Genomic DNA, 22,321 nt, shown 5'->3' with positions numbered 1-22,321 from the left:
GCCATATAGCCCGCATTGATGCCTTACTGTTGTACAGAGAAATGATAAACCCAGGGTGACGGAGCATGCCTGTGGCAGCTGGGTGGTAAAAGCCAGGTAATTCTGCTCTTTGGGTCTCAGCGGTTCCCCTCCACGGGGAAGAGGTGACAATACTAAGGTCATACAAGAGAATTCTCTGTGAACAATGAATACTTTCTTCTAAAAAGGTCTCAGAAAATGCTGGGAAAAAGAATGTTGAGAAGCAGTATGCTTCATGTATGTATTCTACACTTTTTTTCCCCTTCTGATATTAGCAAAAATGAAGAGCCTAGTAAATGATCTCCGTATAAAGAAACCCCAAAACAAGAAAAGAAAAATGAAGAAGGCTGGCTTTGAGGCTGTTTACAGAGCTGGAGGGATGTGAGGCTAGTGCAGTCCAGAACTTAACATCTGTATCCTGCTGCTGCTAAAATATGGGTGTAGTCACAGTTGTTTGCCCTTTCCTTGCAAAATGGAGGTTAATAAACATCCCTAACAAAAGAAGCAGGTGTGACTTAATCACAGCTGTTACCACAGACAGGACTGTGCCAGTTATGTTTGCATCGCATTTATATTTACAGAAACAAGTTTGTTCAGAAGAAAATTATCTGTCTATGAATCTGTGCTTACATCAAAGTATGCCTATTAAATACTTCTTCCATACGGCTGAGAATGGAAACGGAAAGATAACATCACAAGTTAAATACTTGTTTAAAATACTGAAATAAATGTTAGGGAAAAAAAGGGGGGTCGATTTCTAGAGCATCTTATTGTTAAGTATGTTTTCATAATCAGTACCAGCTTCCCAGGGAGGATAAGGGGCAGAGAACAGTTTCCACAATAACTATCAGATCACTCGTGAAGGTTACTACAATATTTGCCTTGCCCATTCCATGCTTTGTTATGTAGTCAGAAGCAGGTTTCTGTGTTTTCAAGAGCTGTTCAGGCATAATTAGAGGCTCAAAATGAGTTGAAGTCTCAGCTGGTGGCCTAGCATTTGTTTTCATGCTGCAAGTCATTCAAGATTCATACACGTATAACTTTTTTATGGAGTAAGGGGATATCTGCGATCCAAGTGCTCTGTTATACCTCTGTTTTTATGCAAGGTATCATGCACTCTGTGTCCAGCTGAAATGTCTTCTGCCCCTTAACGTGGCAGAGTTGTGGTAGCTGCTATGCCTCTGTCTCTCTGAGGCAAAGGCTACGATGTAATTGTAATAATGTTATATAATGGTGCATTCTTTTCATTTGTAATACATCGCAGCAACAGGATCATTTCTAAAAATATTAGGCATGCAGGGAGTCGGGCTCCTCTGGAGTCTGAAGAAGGTTTCCATGGCAGGAGCTGTGCCCGGGGGAAGAGGGCTGTGGCGTGCAGATGGAGCATGGCTAAGTGAGCAGAGCAGGTCAGAGCGGGTGCGTGGCCAAGGTGCCTCCGGAGGAAGAGCACTGACTCACTGCGTCCTCCGACGGGCTTGGAGGGAGCGTTCTGGCGGAGTCCCTTGGCAGAGGGGAGAGCTGCCTTTCCCCAGCCATGCAGGCTGCGGGTGAACCCGGGGCTCTTGCCGGTGACTCCCCCCAGCATGCAGCCGGATGGTTTCTGTAGGGAGCACAGCCCGTGGCTGACCACTCACTGCATACAAAGAGGTTACTCCCAAACAATGCCACCACTGCATACGCAAAGAGGTTACTCCCAGACAACTTTAGATGCGTGACTTTTTAAAGCATCTCTCTTTCCCTATATTCAAAGAGCCTTTTAATGAGGGAGTGCATGTGTCAGCTGAGTTCATTTCAGTCGTGGTTACAGGAACCATCTCTTTAAAAACAGAACGTGTTGGTGCTGTAGAACACTATTTTTCATACTGTCAAAAAAATAATATAAATTGAGGTAAAGCAGACTGTAGTCAGGTGTATTCTGCTCTGAGGTGGTTCCTTTCTCTGTCCCTGGCTGCCATGCAGTAGTGTGTTGGTGGAGCACGTGCCATCTTTGCTGTGGACACAGGACAGTTTTTGGAAGGGGAGTTGGAGGAGGATCATGTAAGCTCTGTATTTGCCTTTTCAGTGCAGGCAGGAAAACAGAAAATAAGTTGTTTATCTGTGTATATAACACATACGTTTGGGAGACTTCAGTCAACTTATCCTTGAGACAACTGAAATTATCTATGCGTGAAAAGGCTATGATGTAGATAACCTTCAGTTACACAATCTAATCTGTTCACTTAGAAACTTACTGCTGATTTAGAAGTGAAATATGATACACAATGAAATGTTAATTTAAAAAGTTTTAATTCAAATAACTATGTTCACATGCTCACCATCCTGCTTGATTCACGACATGGAATCACGTTTTGGTTAAGATCTCGTTACTTGCGTTGTAGCATTATGAAGCACTAAGGCAATGACATGTTCTGAAGACACATTTACCTCATTGCTCTCCTGGCTCTCACGAGCAGGTTGTACAAGAGAGGGCTTGCGCTGCTGGAGGGAGGCATCGCTGTTCACACCCTTCTCTCTGGGCATTTCATGACCATGCATGGGTAAAGCTGACCCTGCATATATATGAGCAAAGATTTTGCAAAGCTCAGAGTTTATTTCTGCCTTTTAATATCATGAGGGCAACAGCTGCTATATGATCCCGTGCCTTTGCAGATAGAATAAACATCGTGCATGAGTTGTAATCCTTGTTGAATATGCTTATGTAGGTAGAGATTATTTAACTGATTTTCCCAAATGATCTAAGCATTCAGTGATTACCCCTCTAATTTATTTCTGTGCCAAGAATAACGAGTGGGTTAACTGCTTGTGATGCAGCTCTGGCTGGGGAACAGAGAGAGGAGGTTTCATGTGAGTTACAGCAACTAACTCTGGTGTTCATGGGGGGAAAAGGCCTCCGCCTTGCCTGTGTAAATCTCTGTCAGCCCCCATTGCTGCCTGCAGATTACAGGGCTTTTCAAGAGAAACAATTAATTATCTTTATAATCAATTTGTCAGGGCCATTAAGGCCTATTAGTGCAGCCAGGGCCCTGACACAGACACAGAAATGGAAAGAAGTAGGCTGGAAAGAAAAAATAATCTGTACTGCATGTGAAAAAGGTGTTTCTTCTCATAGAAGTTTTTTGGATGCTTTCTGTGGTGACTTAGGGGCTAGGCTGGCTCTGGTTTTCGCATGGCCTTGGCATACATTGTTCAGAAAACAAAGAGGTGCCCAGCTGTGAAAACAGAATATGGATACCCCGATAGAAACTGTTGGAAGCAATATGAAATCTGTTTGTCCAGCAGCACATGTCTGAAAAGCAGCAGTGCGTGTATTTGATAGTCTGAGAAACGTCAGTAGGCCACGTAGCCAGGAAATAGTCACAGGGCTTATTTCAACCTCTGTATTGATAATCGGGCCTTCAGGAGACAAAAAAAAAGAAAAAGGCTGTTTTGAGGGCTGCCCCTTCTAATTAGAAGCTTTGTAAATGTATGCGAAAATAAGTCTAAATAAAAGTTTCTGTGGAAGACCTTCTTCAGTATACTTGTTACATTTATTATTAGGAGCTGTAAAAATCACTTCAGTGTCAAGCATCTTGTTGTCAATTATATTTGCTCATCTTAAAACAATACAAGAAGTAAGACTATTGACCCATAACATTTGGCGATATTGACTTCTCCAGTTTTGAAAAGGCTTTCAGAAAGACTTGCTAGTTGAGGAGCAAGATTTATGGGGAGAAGCTGTATCTTCTGGTAGAGGACAGCGTAGCTTTGGAAATGATGGGCAAGCCTTTAGGCAAAGGGATTGAGGGACTGAAACCAGCTGCACTGACTGGGCTTCTCTGAGAAGCTTGCTTTAATGCTTGTCCCTGCTTTACCTGCTCTGAAAACAAGAAGCAGTTCAGTCCCTAGGCTCTTGCTTTAGCACTTTTCACAAGTATTAAAATCTCACACATTTAAAAAAAGATATGGCAGTTACAGGTTTTCAGCTTGCACACTGGATTGAACTGACAGATGTGTAAAGAAAAGATTTAGCTAATGAAATCGATATAATGTGCACTTTTCTGTGAAGTCTGTGCTGCCTAAAACCATAGAAACGTAAGACATGAGAAACACTCATCCAAGAGTGGTAAATTCCATGTCTGCCCTGTTAGCTTTACACTGTAAATATTTTCACTTTGAATCTTTCTGTACTGTCTGTATACGTTTTAGCTAGATGAAAGCATCGTTCTGATTAGGGCCTCTTGGCATCACTGTGCTATAGGTTGTGGCATGTGAACCTATACAACAAGGAAGATTTCTCTGGTAATGCAGCAGAGTCAGGAAAACTTCTGACTGCGTATTTCTGAGATTTAAAGCTGAAGTTTAAGTAACGATACACCCATAGTCACATACGTTTATCTTCTCAAATGCTAATGTTTTCTGAGTAAGCAAATGCACAACCAGTTTTAACCAGCAGCACTCAGCTAAGATTGAAATCGACTTCCCCCCTTCCTGGAGACACATGGCACCAGTGAGTTTCCCTGAAGAGCTTCTGGTTTGGCAAATGTAAATCAGTTTACAGATCTGTTTGCAATATAAATGCTTAGAAAGCTGGACTGAATCTAATCAAATGAGAGAAGAAGTGAGGTTTGGACTCTGTATCAGTATAAGCAGCGTGATGACTCAGAAATTCTCATTTAGGACTTCACATCTTTTTGAACCTTGTCTGCTGTGTTGGACATACTCAATATTAATCTGTGACCAAAACTTGATTTTGTAAATCTTGAACCAAAATCATACTTAGTTACTTCTCAAAAATATCTTACTGAAAATGTATTAAAGGTTGTAATTAATGGGGCCAAGTGTAAAGAGCACGCATGTTTTCTGAGGACTTTTGAGTGACTGAGTGACAACTGGTTTCACTGGGTCCATATACAGCCAATACTATATATATCTCCAAATGAAAAAGAATGCACATCTAAGGATTTCTTGCGCATGCCTGCGGGCATATCTTACAGGACCACTTGAAAAATGTAATGCAGTTATCCAGGGAATGAAGCAAGCAATCTTAGCTCAGATGAGGTGTGGGTGCCTTACCTCTGTAAGGCGGAGGATGCCTTTCGTCCATAGATGGGGAATCTGCAACTGAGGAGATCTTTGTGCTTGGAGTGTAGGTAAATGCTATGTAAGTGTAGATACATAATTATGTTACCTTTGCCAGTAAAGCCAGCTTAAAAAGTCCCCATCTATGGCCACTTATTCCTGCCTCTGTGCTGCAAGGATAATTTTTTAACCAGTATCACTTTAGTTAGCCCCATACAGAGTTAGCTTGGTGCAGCTGTGGAGGTGGTGATGTGGTACAAGGGCAGAAACAAGTGGTCAAGTAGCATGAGAAGAACACAGGGCTTCCATCACATTACTGTATATTGCCCACTGATTTTATGTGCTGTGGTGTACCAAAGCCCGGAAGATAACCCATGACATATTTTGGTTTTTTCTGACAACAACAGGTCAGGAAATAATGCAGTATCTTCCCACACTAAGCACTTTCTGTTCTATTAGCCTCTCTTGTATCTTGCCATCTTGAAACTGCTATATAAAATTAAAACTTTTAAACTTATTTTAAAAACTTGTCATAAGTTTTATGTGTATTATTAAAAAGATTAATATTAACCACACTGTAACAGTTACAGATGAAATATTCCACCAGGGCATACTGCAAAACCACATGTTGTCCCTGGGAGCTAAATTTTGCGATTGATTGCAGACACAGCTAAAATAGGGTATGTAATATCATGGATAACCAGATGTCTCCTTAGTTGCTACAGACTAAAAGTGACTGAAAAGCACCCTTAAAATGGGAAGTACGTGATGCTCAGTAAATTTGTCTTAAATAAGATCTTTTGAGGGTTTATTGAAACAGGGAGTTAAAACCCATAAAACTGTGTTCTACTGTAGTATTTTATAGCAAAATACTACTTGACACATTCATGGCTCAAGCTTAGTATATTTTTGCGTGATAATGGTTTTGAAAGGGAGCCACAACAAAACCATCGCAGATAGTGGTGACATCACTGTGCAACGTAAACATCCAATAATCTTTAGTTAAGAAAGCTGCAGGGGGCACACGTTAAAGTAACTTGAGTTCCTTCCAGTGACAGAAACAGCAATCTTTTTAATGTGCTTTTCTTTTAACTGTTCTTAATATATGGAGGTAAAACCAAAAGTAAATGCTAAGGTGGAAAGGGTTCATAACCCTATGGGCATGACCACAGGAGCTTAATCCCCTTACTTACCTCCTCAAAACCTTACTGAAGTCACTTTTATAAAGCAGGTGCTACTAGGACAGAGCTACCAACTAAGGTAAAGATTACACTGGAATTACTGGGTGTAATCTGGTGTTCCTGCTTTTAAGTACACTGTTAGTCCCTTGACGTGATGGACTTGTGCATGTGAATTGTAAAAGAATAGATGGAGTCTTGTACCAGTTGTAATAAGAAAACCTAAAACAAACCTTGAGGTTCTAAAAGTAAAAATCTGAGCAGCAATCAAAATGAATTATAGTTTATAAATGTCAGTAATTTAAGTTTCCACCTTTTTGCAGTTACCCAGTGAAGTCTTTCTTATATGAAGAATCAAGATGCCAATGAACTCACCTTTTGCAGTATTATCACTAAACTCTGTTAGCAGTATAACAATTTCCAGTAGATTTTTTTGTGTTGAATAGCACAATTTTCAGTAAATATTTTCACGTTGTATATGCCCTTCTCATTAACAGAAACGAGTCACAATTATTTCCGGTGGTACTCATAGCAACCACTATTATTTGTGCTCAAGAAACTGGAGAAGTGATCTCACGTTTCAGAACTATCTGGGTTGGAAACCCACACCTCTGCAACCCCCTGTCCTCCCGGGCTTCATTCCTCCTCATACATGGGGATTTCTGTTTGGGTTTCAGACAACACTTTTGTCACTTTGTATCTGGTACAAGGGTTCCTGGAAAATTTCTGGTTTTGAATATAGAGCTGTTTGCCAGCAGGGTAATTAAATCAATCAATTTTATTATGCTGTCCCTGGGCTGCCTCTCCAAAATACTCACAGTTTATAAGTAACAAAGAACTTTATCCTGATGTGCGTTCCTTCCTCACTTCTGCTTATCAAAGTTACCTGTGCAGTTAGTCTTTGGTACTTGTTGCTTATTGTCTGGGCAAGCGTTTTTAAGAATGAACTGGTACTCATGCTTTCAGAAAGCAAAATATGAAAAAAAGAATTCTAGCTCAGTGGAGCATGTGTGGCACATGTCTGCGGTGTAGGTGTTTATCGGACCGGAACCACATCAGCAGCGAATATGCGCCTGCTTAGGCTTCATGGCTGTCTCTGATTATTTTTACTGTCCCCTGTTTACCAAATAAACCTGGAGAAAGTAGAACAATTCAGAATATCTGACAATTTGATGTCCAGTGGCTACTTACAGTGAAGCATTTCATAAAATCAGCCTTGATCAGCTGCAGTGCATTTAAATATACAGTCCCATTCACAAAACTTCTGTCTGAGACGGGAAATAGAATAACTTTACAGAAAATTTCTGTAATAAATTAGCTCTGCTGGCATGAACCAAGGTTAAAACTCACAGATAATGTTTTCTTAAACAGCGGTCATGGATTTTGTCACTACACAGAATTACACAGATTACAAAGGTTCTCTTAAGACCTGGTCCAAACCAAGGAGTCAAAAGAGTTTCTTTTTATAAGGGTATCCCAAAATAATGACCAAAGAGACTACTCTTCAGCTCTACAGTGGTAAATTCTTTAAAGTATTTTAAAGCTGAAAATAACCTTGCTTTGCTACTGCAACCTACTTTTAATTCTACTTGTACGCTTGCCATTAGCCTACAAATTGAAGTGATATTCTGACTGAACAGAAAAACCTTGCACTGTGTTAAACTAAATGCCTTTTTTTTTTTTAAGGTGTTAAACAAGAGATAACAATGACTTTAGAACAGCGGGAGTTTAAGAAAGGCTGTCTGGCAAAATGGGTTGTGTTTATACCTGGTCAGGGCATATCCAGCCTCTGGTGTGATCTTGAGGTGTAGGCTTTAACCTGTTCATGACGGGTAACGTATCGATGGTTGGGATTTTGTCTTAACAGTTCCAGTGTGTGAGAGGCCATGAGTTATTGGAAGACTGTGTTCACGGTGTCTTGGGCAATTATCTGCAGCGTCTTTAGAAGAGGCACCCGCAGTGGAACATAGCCTTTCAAACAGGAAGCAGATATAGGAAGCAAGCTTTAACTGCGTGGAAGTGGGAGGAAGATAAGAATCATTACTAGACATCGTTACTGCTTTAATTTTTTCCCTGGGGACTTGATTCAGCAAGACACTGAAATTCTGTGCAATTTTAAGGACATGAATTTCCCATGGCTTTCTTTAAACCACTTTCTTGTTTCTTGAGGTGGAAACAGGTACTTTCTTCTCTTGCGGTTTACATGGTGAATTCTGATTTTCTCTTCCCCTTTTTTCTTTATTCTTGAAATGTTGAAATCAGGTGGCAATTACAAATTTAGAACATACAATATCAACTAAACTGCTCAACATCATTGGTAATATATAGGCATATTTATAGCTAAGTATCCCAAGACTACATCATAGGGCAGCAAAACCGTCTGATCTCTCAGATCTGATATGAATTGTTCCCTTTCTGAGCCGCACACACCACAAAACCCACAGGAAGTTGTCTCTGTAGTCGCTGCGGTTCTGCAGTTTCCTTCTTCCCCATCTTTAAGTGGTCAAAACATTTCTTAAAAAGTTAAGTCAACACAAAGTAGAGAATAGACTTCCTGTGCTTGCAGTGTAACAGATACACGTTCCTTCAGCTAGAAGGAAGGATTCACACATCTAATTGTCCTTCTGTGTCCTTTGAATCAATTTAGGGTTATGGTTTGAACTATACTGATTAAATAGAAGTTTTATTTTCAGGTTTCCTGCCAAGAAAATATAATAGTACTTTTTTTAGACATCTCCCACTAGCAATTATTTAAAGGATGAGCAAAGCACTTGCTTTTCTTCAGCTGTTGACTTCTGGAAGCCATCCTGTTTTCAGGACCTGAAAGGGCAGCATCAGGAATATGGTTTAAAATTCTGCTTCTTCAGCTAACAGATGGGACTTGGTATATATCTGTCTCTGACTGAATGTACTATATATAGGGCATATATATGCATAAGCAGTGACATGTATGTATCTCTCACTATATATATCGATACGTGTGTATATATATACACGGACACTTACTGTTTCCTTAAAGCCTTTTTAAAGGGAGTCCATGAATGCACTGGAATCCCAACAGTCTTACAAACATAGAACTTGCTCATTTTAGCAATTAATTTCATAATACTTTATTAAGAATCAAAACACAAAAGTTAAACCAGAGTATCATTCAAGGTTTCTTTTCACTTAATATAATTATTTTAGGTTGATTTGACCAACATTTGACAAAAATGTGATCTGGCATTTTCAGTACTGTTGATGGTAGATTTGCTTGTGAGCAGTTCAGTAATGAGGAGATGAAAAAGTTCTCCCGAAGGAAGAATTGGAAAGGACAGGAACATCTTCCTGATATTGCTTTATTTAAAAGCCAGCAAAAACATTTGCTGAAATAATTTGTGTCTACCAACAAACCTAGCATTTCACCAGTGCTAATAGAGTAAGATAGCATTTCTAGCTCCTCTAATTCATATCAAGAGTACAGATGGAGTTTTAAACAACCATTGGAAGGAAGGATGAAGGCAGATGGGGAGGGAGGGAAGGAAAGGAAGGAACAAAGGAAAAAACAGGAAAAAAGAGAGTGAGAGGAAGGAAGGAAGGAAAGAAATGAATCCCATTAGTCTCTGTGGGCCGGAAATTATGTATGTCCTCTCCCAGACTGGTGAGAGATCATCTGTGGTCATTTATATCCACTGCCAGATGTTTCAAACCCCTCAATAGAAGTCCTTGCTAAATAGACCCTTTCCTTGTGAAATTCAGTGTATGGATTGATGGCATTTTCTCATCCAGTGCAAGATGATAGAAAAATGGCACCTCCATCTTCACTGGAACTTTCTTTGCTTTGTGTTTTTCTTTCACCTTTTTATTTGCTCCCCATCTTTCTCCCAGTACCCAAACAACTACTTTTCTTTCCCACGGACCTTCCCCCTTATTTTAGGGATCCATCTCCAGCTCTCTGTGTTCGCATGCCTGTGGTCCTCTTTCACTCCCCTGCCATATGCCTCACCTTGTTTTACAGTCTGTAATCTCTTGTTTCCAGCCCGTCCTCCTCACCAGCCTGCAGGCATTGCTCGCCCTCCCCAGAACTGTTCTTACTCAAGTGGGGGTAGGTGAAAGGGAGGGATTACTCTGACCTACTCTTTATCAGTTCAGTGTCCCCCGAGTTTCCTTTCGTGCGTCTCCACACCTTGAAATCTCCCCCCTTCTTCCTGCCGTGATCTCAGCCTTTTCCTTCCTTCCTCCTCCGGTGAATACTCGTAGACTCTGGCAATGAAGCATGCAGGCATAAAAAATGTCACATTCCACCTTCTGCATGTGCAGATAGTTTAAAAATCAAATACCTGAGCCTTAGTTACATCTCGCAATTAACAAATCAAAAGTCTGCAATAGTGTTTTCGTGGCAGGGGCCGGCAGAGGAGCTTTGGTGAAGGGCTGTGCTGCAGTGTAGGAGGACTCGCGTGGGGCTGAGCCCTGCGGAGCTCAGCGCAGCCTCTGCGGGAAGACAGGAGCGAAGCCATCGTGTTGGGGTACTCTGGGAGCAGCCGGGTGCCAGGCAGCCCCCCGAGAGACAGGGACGGTGCTGACGCAAGCTAGAGGTTACTGGAGCTTTGAGGCTGTCCTGGTGTGGTCTGGGGAGGGGGTTTGCTGTAAGGGAGAAGGTCCTAGTGGGTTTCCTCTGCCCTGCAGCACCGTGTTCTCCACACGATGGTGGAGGAGTTGGCCCTTCCCCCCGATTTCAGACTGCTGCCTTGGGAATTTGCTTCAGCTATTTCCTGGAATATGAATTTGTTTATTTTCAAAGGAGAACAAACGTAAACCTCATACAGTAGCTTCGGGTAGGGCATTTCTTTGTAGAGGAGTGATTTGGATCATTGAATTGTTGCCTATTTTTAAGAACTTAAGTGCTTCTAGAAGATTGCAGGGAGCACAAAAGCAGCAGGTAGCACATGAGAAGCACAAGTGCAAGAAGGTTGTGGACCCGGTGCCTTTTACTGTTACTTGTACCGCGTGGAGTGTTTGCAAAGCATGCGCAGAATACTCCAGATTTTCATCTAGGATTTGATCTCCCCTACTCTCACTGGAAGCTGATGTATCTGAGATTAGTTATGGAACTTTTGCTGTAGTCTAATATTCAAAGAGTAAATGAATCAACCTAATAAGCTGTGGCCCATAGCGATGTGGCTGATACACCGACCGTGCCATCTTTTCACTGAGCCTTGAAGCACTTTAGCGGGTGATTCTTTTGGAAGTGGTTTGAATAAGTTGTGAGTTGGTCCCACAAGAGGTGGGAGCAGGTGGTCACCTCTCCGCCGCCAGAGCCCTCCTGTTGCGGGCAAGCAAGAGCTTGCGTGAAGGGACCTGTGCCCTGCCTGTGCCCACCCCCCTCAAAATATTGTCAAATTTTCAAAAAGCCTTTTTGTAAAAGGAAGAAATAATTTTTTGCAGTGTTTACGTAAACACTCACTTCGTAAAAGTCACAAAACCCTTCACCTAAAATCCTTGAAATTCATTTTTTAAAGCCTGAGGCAGCAGTTCAGGGAGCTATAGGAAATGCTAAGGCTATGCAGTCACCACCTGCAACCAAATCACATCTCCCACGTTGTTTTCTTTTTGTATCCTTATGGCTTTTATCTCAAGAACGAAATGTACAATTCGGAACTGGCGAACTGGCGTCCCGCCCCTTCGAACAATAGCCGGTCTGGGCAGCGGCACTCGTCCCGCACTGGTGGCTGGCCCCGGCCCGCAGACCTTCGCGCCAGGCGCTTGTAGGGCCGAGGGCACCGGGCCGGCCCTGCCCGGCGGCACCGGCCCTGCCCGGCCGCGCCGCCCCCCGCCCGCAGGCCCGGCCCGCTGCGCTCGCTGCGTTTCAAACCGCCCCCCACGCTCCCATAGGCTGCGGCCGCCCGGCAGCCGCTCGGCCCCCGCCGCCGCTGCCCGCCGCCACGACCATCGCGCGGGGGAGCCCGGCGGCGGGCGAGGTCTGCGGAGGCCCCCGCACCGCGCGGCGGCCGGCGGAGGGATGAGGCCCGGCGGCTGCATCTGCCGCTCCGCCGCCGGTCGGGGTGCGGGGTCGGCGGCGGGGCCGGGGGGAGCGGGGGCCGCGGCGCGCTCCCCCTGCCCCCCCCCCGCGGGCGGTATGGGCCGTGCCGGCAGGCAGACATGTCAGTGGCTGCGCGGGAGGAGAGGCACGCGGCGGCGGCCGGGCGCGGGGGGGGCGCGCAGCACGGCTGCTGAGGGGGCGGGCGGGCCCGAGGGCTGCGGCGCCGCTCCCGCCCTCTGCGCCCCGGCGGCGGCGCCCCGGGCGGACTCGGCGGGCCCCGGGCCGCCAGGCGCCGCCGGCCCCGGGAGAGGGACCGGACTTTTATTAAAAAGTTGAGCCTCCGCTCCCGTCCTCTGCCTTCCTCCCTCCTCCCCCGTCCCCGCCCTCTCCACGCCGCCCTCCTCTTCCTCCTCCCCCCGCGCCCTGGGATGTTTATTCGGGCAGCTGCGTGAGGCGCGGGCGGCGGCGGGGAGTTTCTTTCCCCCGGCCTGAGGAGTTGCAGGCGCGCACACACGCTTCGCCCTGCTCTGGGGGAGAGAAGGAAACAAAATGTCTGCCAGAGCCGCAGTGGCTTCCACCAAGGTAAGGCTCAGCCCCAGGGCGGCGGCGGCGCTCCCCCCCCCGCTCCCATCCCGGCCGCGCCCCCGGCGCGCTTTCGGCAGAGCCGCCTTGCCGCCCCTGCCCCACCGAGCCCGCGGCTCCCCGCGCCCGCTCCGGCTGGGGGCCGCTCGGCCGAGGGGGTGGCGAGGCGGCCCGTGGGGCCTCCCGGCTGCCTTCCCCGGGCGCCCGCCGCGCCTCCCGCCTGCCGGCCGCGCCAAGCCGACGCGCAGGTGCCCCGCAGCCCCCGGGCCCGCGGCCGCTGCCCCGCCGCCCGCCCGCCTGGCTGCTCTCTGCCCGCCCGCCAACCTGTTGGACGTGCGGCGGCGCCCGGCTGGCGGGCGGGGAGCGCCGGGGGCGGTGGGACGGGGCCGCGCTGAGCCTGGGCGCGCTCCGGGGCAGGGGCGGCCCGCCCCCCAGGCAGAGCCCCCCCGGCGCAGCCCCGGGCGCGCTCCGGCCGGCAGCGGGGCAGGGGCGTGCGGGCGGGCCGTGCCCTTTTGTTCCAGGCTGGAGCGTCGGGTGGCAATTAGGGGAGGTTTAGCCGGGAGAGTCCAGTACTGCAGGATTTTTTTTTTTTTGCCTGCAGCCGCTGAATCGGTTGGGAATGATTGTTGCTGACATACGGTAAACAGATTTGGGGCGGCGGTAATCCGTCAGAAACTGGTGCCGGCCCTCCACCTGATCCGTAGGTGTCGGTGCAGGTGTACGCCGCGGGTGTGTACTCTGACCTCCCCACGCACCGCCGCGGCGGGGAGGGACGCGGCACGGCCCCCGGGCGAGGAGGTGGAGTTAGGAACGCTCAACAGGTTATTTCTTCTTCCTGCGAGATTAAAAGGTTTGCTCTGAAACTCGTTTGGATTTAAATTTCAAACTAATTTTTCGCTGCGACTCCCGAGCTGCTGCCCCGGCTCCAGCGGGACGAGCCCCCGCTGTGCGGTAGCCGGTGCTGCGGGCGCCGCTGGCGCTCGGCCCCGGGCTGCTCCCGGGTGAAACTCGGCGGTTTCGGTCTGATGTCACTTGCTGGTATGCGCTTACTCAGGAGGGATGTTCCGCAGGCTGCAGCAAAGTGCGCACCTCACCGCCTTACTACTGAAAAACTTCAGGCTACTTGAAATACTACAGTAGCGGTAAATTTACTAGTGGGAAGATATCGTTAGCTGTGCTGATTTTAGCAACTCTGGAGTCTTATGTTTACTTTCCAGGTGTATTCAAGGCAAATTCAGCTTCCAGAGGTTGATTTGGAAAACTTACGTGCCACTGTTAGCCTACTGAGCTTAGTGGCCCTTTCTTAGTATGCTTTCAGAGTTTTTTTGGGGTTTTTCCAATTAAATTTTTAAATATATGTGCACACACTTCAACAGCAAACACGTACTGTTGGAGAAGTAATTATTTTGAGGTAATACTTCAAACTGGTGGTATCATCTAGCTACAGAGAAAACATTCTCTTTTCCCCTGTTCACATGCGTTTATATTAACAACAAATAGGACTCGAAGATAGATGTTGTCTTTACTCCTAAAAGGAATAGTATTATGTTAGATTTTCAAAATACTCTCTTAAAATACAGCTGTTTTACAAGGCTGTGGAAAAACATTGCCTTCCACACATGCGCCATCTTAAAAGTTTTGGGGTGTTTTTTTTGTTGTTTGTTTGTTTTTTAAATACAGAAATATTATCTCTTGTGACTGTAGGCTGGTGTAAAATTGGAAGTTCTGTCTTACCGTAGAAGGTTTTTGAAGCTTTTTCCTGGTCGTGGTCATACCAAGTTGGCCCTTAGAGCACATATACAATGTCAGTCAAACTAGTTATACTGAAAGGTATGTTAATACAAGGATGTTGCAAAATATGGTTTCCCTTGAGTTTAACTCTTCAGTAGTATAGTTTCACATTTTATAAAAATCATGTATTGGAAATAGCTTATCTCTTTCTCGGGGCGGGGAGTTACAAGCCCTGTAACTTTTTCCGAGTAAATTCGTGTCTGTAATAGCTTTTGATAAAAGGTATTTCTTATCTTTTTGATCTTCATCACAGAAACGTCTTTAGATACTAGAGTCTTATGCATACGGTTCATATGAATTCCTTGTCAAAGCAGAAAGGCTTTCAGTAGACGGGTGGTGATATTTCTGCTTCAGCCATTAGTTCCGGGGCTAGTGTTTATATAGTTTTAATAGTTGGGTGGGGGGTGGAGGGGAATTACAAAAAATTTAGAAATAGTAGAATATTGGAGTACTTTGGTGTTCAGGTTGTGGATCTTGTTTCCTTCAGTTACCCCTTCGGACATGGTATCAGTTTTCTCATATTTGGGGTTGTAATGCATTAAAAAACCCCAACCCAACTCTGAATGTTAAGTAACTGTCAAGAGAAGACCGTACTTTTTAGCTTTGTGGACCTTCTGTCCACGTCCACATTTATCTTGGCACACCTGACCAGAAGGGAACTAAAAAAAAAAAGTTTTTTTATTAGTTGAATAATTCGTACTTGTACGTAAGTTAAGTGAATCTTGTCTGGTGTGATTTGATTATGTTACACTCTATTTACAGTCTTTATGCTACCTTCCACTGCCCTTCAGTTTTGGTTACTTTAACTTTCCCCAGCTACGCTGTAAAAGAATGTGTTTTTGTTAAGGTTTTAAATGCTGGCTGTAACAGTTGGTAGTAAATGTAGAAAATGGTGAGAGAAATTAAATCGTTTGCAGTCTATAATCTAGTGGTGGTTGTGACTGCAAAATGTAAGTGGCCTAATTTCTTCTATGTCTTATTGAACAATACTAATGGATGCTGTGGGAATGACTGTGTCAGGGTAGTGAGATGTAAAGCTCCCCACTTCTAAGCTGGGTGTTCAGAGATAGTCCACATTGGTTACAAAAAAAGTAGAAATGCTTTTAAGTGGTAAATGTGGGAACAGAACTTGTTGAATCCTTGAGCCTGTTCGAATGCTGCACCTGAGTTCTTGAGACTTCCTTCTAGATTTATATACTTGCATAAAGAATATTTCCCAGTCTTTCACCTCAGTTCTGTAATTAATTGGATTTTGGTTGTTGTGTCTGTCTAGCTCCAGGCACGTATCTATTATCTACCACTTCGATCAGAAGTTGAGAACTTGATCAGTTAACAGTTCAAGACTTCTGATTGCAAGGACTCTTTGGTTTCCTCTGCTAGAGGGAATGACCTATCGTTCTTGTAAATCCCAAACCCTGCTTGGAGACACCAGTGTATTTGTTTCTTGTAGAGGATACACGCACAAGCTTTTGAAGTGTTTTTTAATGTGCTGTAATTTATCAGATGGCTAAGTTTAGAGCAGCATTTTGTTTTTCCTCTTTAAGTCTATATGAACGTCACAATGTTAGATCAATTCTCAGGTTGCTGGTGAGATTCTCTGACTATAACAACGAAGAAGAAATACATCTGTAAAAATGCATCTGGGGAATTAAGACCAAGTATGAAAATAAGCTGAGGATTTGATTTAACATCAGAACCTACCTTCTACTTGGAGGGAAGGGGGAATATTCTGTAAAATGACTGCATTTAATTGTGATAGTGTTCATGTAAGTTGTATTTGGACCTTAGGAAATACTTATTCAAATGTTTTCTTTTCAAAGAAGAAATTATATAGATAACTTATATTTTGGAGTTGGATTTTCTTAAATTCTTTGACTGTTACTGTTATGACTATAGGAAACTTCAGCTGCCAAATGATAGTTTACTTGTGCTTTTCAGCATGAATTTTGTTGTAATGTGAGAAGAGCCATGAGCTCCAGTAGGTATTAAGTATATTCTGGAGTTTGCTTCTGCTTTAACATGCAGCACAAAGATTAGTGTAACGTAAATAGAGCTTGAAATCTGACTGTGCCTGCGAGCTGGTTCCACTTCTATAGAGTGGAAAATCAGTAAGACCTTATCAGTGACCAGCTAGCTAATCTTTTCAAGGAAAACATCTAGAAATGGCTTATTGCATGTCATAGGTATTCCAACATGCGCATTGTACTACTGCTTAATGTACTATGAGAATAGATATTGGGCTTCTGTATGTGCAAGAAAAATGGCTCAAAACATGGTATTTTTGAATTGGTGCTTGAAGTCAAGAGTGATCATTAAGCTTGAGTGTATGTCTGTATTAATGCTACAACGTACTGTCGTGGTTAAAACTTCCTGAACTTCCTGCTGTGAGGATGTGTGAAAATAACTTGTTACTAAGTCCTCAGTGCAAGAATCTGAGTTGAAAACAGAACAGTAACTAGTGAACTATTCAAACTGTGAATTGTGCTGAATACTTTGGTTTTATTACTTGAAATGGTATGCAAAAGTATTGTCTATCTTGGGTCAAAGCATTTATTTGTCCAAAAACTTCATATCAAAATTGGTGAAGTTCTGACCAAGGACTCGGCTGTCCTCCCATTTTGTTAGAGGCCATGCCAGTAAGCTTGCGATGTGACATAGGATCCTCTCTTCTGTTCTGTTCCATGAGCCTCTGTGACTAGATGGAAGGTGATGTCTTAGTCCATAGGATGTCTGAAGTCATGTAGTCTGTATGGCAAACTACCCTTTGTTAAGACAGACAGGGGTCATCTATATCCCCTAAACTTTTCCTGGTTAGTGTAGTACAAATGCAACAAAAATTAATATCAAACTATGCTCAGTGTTTTCTCAGGCAAATATATTGCTAATGACTTCTTCAGTGAATGTACTGATTAAGCAAACAGCCGTAGGGAAGTCTTATAATGAATTCCATGACTCTGTGCAGTGTATTTATGCTGAATCTAAGAACTCCTGAAATGAAAACATTGCCTTGTTTTATAATGAAGCTGGTTTAGGGACAGATTATTCAAATATGTGCTCTACGCTCATAAAGAGTAGGGGTGCCCTTGTTTCAAGGTGCTGTGATGTGCATCAGTGAAGGATCTCAGAAAATGGAGGAAGGCGTTCATCTGAATGCTGCGAGGCCTGGCTGGTGAGGGTCCCCTTTGGGCCCTGCAGAGTAACAGCACTACTGGGGCCGGCGGTGTGGTGACTTGTCCAGGAACAATGGTGTCTGCTTGGTTATCCACGGGATTTTCCTGCTGTGGTATATCCTTAGATAACTCCTTAAGCCACAAACCGTGCGGGCTGTTTGAGCTATGTGGATGGGCTACTGCAGGGCTGGAGAACTGCCCCAGTATGTGCAGGACTGGGCACTTTGCTCACGTTTGCTATTCCTAACTCTGCAGGATCTTCAGTAGCTCTTTAGAGTTGTTTCCTGCCTTTGCACATCAGGATTTATTTAGACACTTGGAAAAATTGAATATACTGTAGGTGCTAAAAATTTAAATATTGGCTTTATGTTAAAATAATATTTATTTTCTCAAGGGTATTTGGTAATCCCTAATAGGATTCTTGATTCCTAATCCATTATAAACAGATGTTCTACCCTTTTATGGTGGGGGAGGGCAGCCTAAATTCAGTAAGATGATAGCAGTAAGGAGTGTTGCATTGGAGAAGCTCGTGTTCTTATGAGAAATAGGCAGGTGTACTGTGACACTTTGTGGCCTGCATAACTCATCATAAGGTGTTTTGTTAGTTTTCCATAGCAGAGGAAGCAATAACAGAACTTGGTACTGCTCTGATAGTCTTTTTGTCTCCCCACCCCCAGGCATGGGAAGTACTGATATGCTAAAAATAGAAACTGAAGAAAAGTAGGCAGTTTCTTTGATTTGTAGTTCTGAGCCTTTTCCCATTAAGTACTGCACTGAAGAGCAGTCTCCTGTCTTCCTCACCACTGCCTTTTACATGTGAATTCCATCTTAGGATCTGAACTGAAAAATATGCTCCCCACCCCTCCTAAACCAGACTGTAATTATTTTCAACTCATGATCCTTTGGGATCGTATAGGCTGTTCCTTGCCCAGTTTGAATGGGGTCCAGTAACAGTGTCCTCTGCTCCACTGGGTCAGCAGTCATTTTAACAGATGGCCTCCATTTATGTATCCAGCTTTAATTTTTTTTCTTATAAATATTAAATGGCCCTGTTTCTAGCTATTTACACTTTAGGCTGGTGACTGTTTCTCATGATGTATCCAGATGGGATATATCTTGCTTGGAATAAGCAAGATGCATAGGGGAAGAGAGAGTGTCTTTTAGCCTTGCTGATGCACTTCAGAGCATATGGTCAACTTTTTGGACATAGGTTTGTAAGAAGAGTTCCCTTTCCTACAAACCATGCTGATTATCTCTAGACCACAGGCACTATGACAGTGTTGCTGTTGCTGCAGCATTAATGACTTCGTTATACTCATTATGAAGTTGGATAATACAAAAATTATGAAGCAGTAACTTGTGGCTGAAGAGACACTACACAGTTGTGGTTTTTTTTTTAAGTACAGTTAATTAAAAGGAAGTAATAACCTTAAATTACAAGTAGAAGCAGTAGCATAATGGAACAGGACAGACTGAAATTTGAACAATGATGTCAGGTTTTGTATTACTTAAATTAAGAGCAGTGGTGACATGAGTTTGAAAAAGGACTGACCTGGCACACATTGCTATAAAATGATTTAAAAGTCTTTAAAAATACATACTAAAAAAAAAAAAAAAGCAAAGGGGGAAATATTTACACAGGTGCTTTCAGCTTCATTGAAAATATAATAGGCTTAAATTAGGCAGTCTGAAGATTCCTTGTTTCTAATAGACAGTAACAATTGGAATTACTGTAACTGTAAAACTCCAGGAGAGGTAACTTTAAGAGGTGCTACTTGACAATGTGGTATCAAATAATTAGTCAGTTGTAACTAATATGGGATCAGGATAGTACCTGGGGCTAAGTATGCCAAGTATTGTTTATCTGAACAAATTGCAAGACCCGTAATACATTTGTAGTTCATGTTCATTTTAGATGGCTGGCTTCCCCAGAACTAAATCTGGGAGAAGGCCAGATCATGTTAACCCTCTCAGCACAGGATGCTCATTTAAAAACTGTTATCTCACTCAACCCAGCATTGTTCCGGTATGATACTAGGAAAAATACTCCTTCGCCCATGAGTGCCTCCCCATGAAGTATTTTTCCAGTGTGGTGTTAGGTGGAAGAGGGAGGTACCAGCTTGTCCTGTAAATCTGGACTCCCTGAAATAGTATTTCCAGTGGGTATTAAGATCTTGAAGCCAAGCTTGAAGGCATGGCTTTCTGACAAAAGAACTTGTGTTTTCTTCAAAGTGGAAATTAAGTTGTGGAAAGTGATTGGCCATCGCATACAGGATAAACCCCTCTCTTAATAACCCAGCTATGTAAGAATCAAAATTCCTGGAGGGTAATCTCATAAGAGAGAACTAAGTGAACTTGCATTTTGTTTGGGTTTTGCCCCCTATGGTTAATGCAGATTGGGTTGGTGCTCCTGAAGCAGGGAGCCTTTAGCTAGGGAATATGAGAAAGGTCTACAGCTTTATGAAAAGCATATTAATGGCTTGAGCCAAGAACACGTTTCATCTGAATCAGATACAGTGCTGTAGAAGCACCCTGTAGTGTGCCAGCTTATTTTTCTGATCTTGCTCCAGTATTTTATTGTAGTTTCTCATTGGCAGTTAGGTGGTAAATGCCCCCTAGAGCTGCCCAGGAAACTGCTGAGTTTCAAATTAGGGGATATACCAGTAAAATTGTTTGAATAATGAATATTTAGTCTGTTACATTCATCATGCAGGTGCTGACCCCTGTATTTTACATATCTTGGATGCAGTAGTACCAGTCCAACTGAAAAATAAGCATCACTTATCTGTAAAGTGGTAAGTGGGCTATGAAATGTCATAATCTTGGGTGCAGTTAGGAAGCTTCTTGATGGTATACCACTAGTTTTATCAGAATTTTAAGTTTTTATTTATGTTGCAGTCAGCAGCAGATCTGCAGGTATTGCGTAAAGACAGCAAAAAACTTCTGTTATCTTCTGAAGTGAATGGCAGAGGCACTGTGTCACTGGAAAGTTGTTGTGCTGTGTGTCCCCCCTGCCCCAGTTGTGCTGGTATTACATGTCTTGATGGAATATTGTCTTTGCCACTCAATATTCGTAGGCATCTCTGAAACTGAAAACATCTGCATCAATGTGTTCTCCTTCACGGAGGTGCCAAGAGTGCATCAGATGGAGCTGGTCTTTACGAGCAAGGAGGATTCAGAAGCTAATAAATAGCAGATGTGTTCCAGGCTCCTGCAAGAGAGTATTGTCTCTTAAGAATTAAGTGGGGGATGCTGGAATAGCTAGGCCTGTGTGATGCTTTGAGTTGTTTGAATTCCGTCATCTTCTCAATGAAAGGTTGGCATCTGGTTTCTTAAATGAACTTTCGCCGGGAAGGCCAAATATCTGTCTTTGGTTGTGTTTTAATTGTATTTGCCTACCTTCCTTGGATTTTTGTGCAAGCATGTGTTGGCGAAGCCAGAAGGAGAACTGTGATGGGAGGAAAGGAATGACAGAAAGAAAACAGCTAGGGAGGAAATTGCTAAATGGTGTTTGAGGGAGAAGAGAATGAAAAGAAAGAGGGAGCAAAAGGCAGCAGGCAGTTTTTGGTCCTGAGTCAACTACCTATTCTTCCTCTTCTTTTTTTGCCTCTGACCTCCCCAGTAAAGAAACAAAAACCTTAGCACAAAAGCTGAGGTGTCTGGACTTTCCAAATAATTACCATGAAACCTTGTGTTGTATGACTAATCCTTACTCAACAGAATTGTCTCATCGAGACTAACTGCTTAGCTATATTTAAAGATTGCTACTAAAAAAAAAATACAGTATCAGACCTAACCTCTGAAAAAGGCATAATAAAAATGTAGATGTGTTGCTTGAGTTGCAGGTGTATCATTTCTTGTAGCTGTCATGCAAGCTCACTTGCTTATTTTGGCTTTCTGTAAGAGAGCTGAAGCCAGTGAGGAAAGGAAAAGAAAATCATAGCAGCTCTTCTAAATACTGAAGCAAATAAAGGACAGTTTGAAGGGCGCTAGGATTCTACACAGAAATTCTAGATAAGACCTTCTATAGCAAGCTGGAAGTGTTTCAAAACCTGTAAGAATGCCAACTTAGATGAGAAATGATCGTAAGCCACAAACAAAACATGCTGAAATGCACCTCGTCCTTATTCTTTCTTGTACTGCACTTGGAAATGATGAAAATCATCACACACGCTAATTAGGGCATTCCTCTTCAGTTTCAGTATTTATCTGAACATGCTCCCAGATAACTGGGAAAGGGCGGAATCTTGACTATAAGGATAATTGGGCAGACTATGTCTCTGAAGTACATATCTTACACTTTTTGTAAGTCTTGTGTAGATAGCCAACAAAGCAAGCATCATCGGAAAGTCTTTGATCTTACTGGCTTAATTGTTCATGTAGATAGGACCTGAATTACGGGGGGAGTAAAATGAAGAGCTCTCCTTTCTGAGAATTCTGTGCTATTTTCAGGGAGTGGACACGCTGACCTGAATGCTCCCAGTTGTGCAGAGTGGTAGTTTGAG

General features: G+C 43.5%; 1 protein-coding gene across 9 annotated transcripts in view; it reads left to right on the top strand.

The window, feature by feature from the left end:
- Nucleotides 1-22,321, top strand: part of TJP1 (tight junction protein 1) — a 198,922-nt gene that overhangs the window by 110,701 nt on the left and 65,900 nt on the right. Inside the window, exon 1 of one of the 9 annotated variants that reach the window (XM_027782091.2) lies at nucleotides 12,440-12,855. The exons of 7 other annotated variants lie outside the window; for them this stretch is intronic. In XM_027782091.2, the coding sequence (XP_027637892.1) occupies nucleotides 12,823-12,855 (33 nt within the window). In that variant the 5' untranslated portion in view covers nucleotides 12,440-12,822. Of the gene's footprint in view, nucleotides 1-12,439; nucleotides 12,856-22,321 lie in introns of those variants that run through there. One more of the 9 variants, XM_027782095.2, reaches the window with a different exon arrangement.

Source organism: Falco peregrinus, chromosome 1, assembly GCF_023634155.1.
Source record: "Falco peregrinus isolate bFalPer1 chromosome 1, bFalPer1.pri, whole genome shotgun sequence".
In the NCBI taxonomy this organism is placed as follows: Eukaryota; Metazoa; Chordata; class Aves; order Falconiformes; family Falconidae; genus Falco; species Falco peregrinus.
This window is presented reverse-complemented; position numbering and strand designations above follow the sequence as displayed.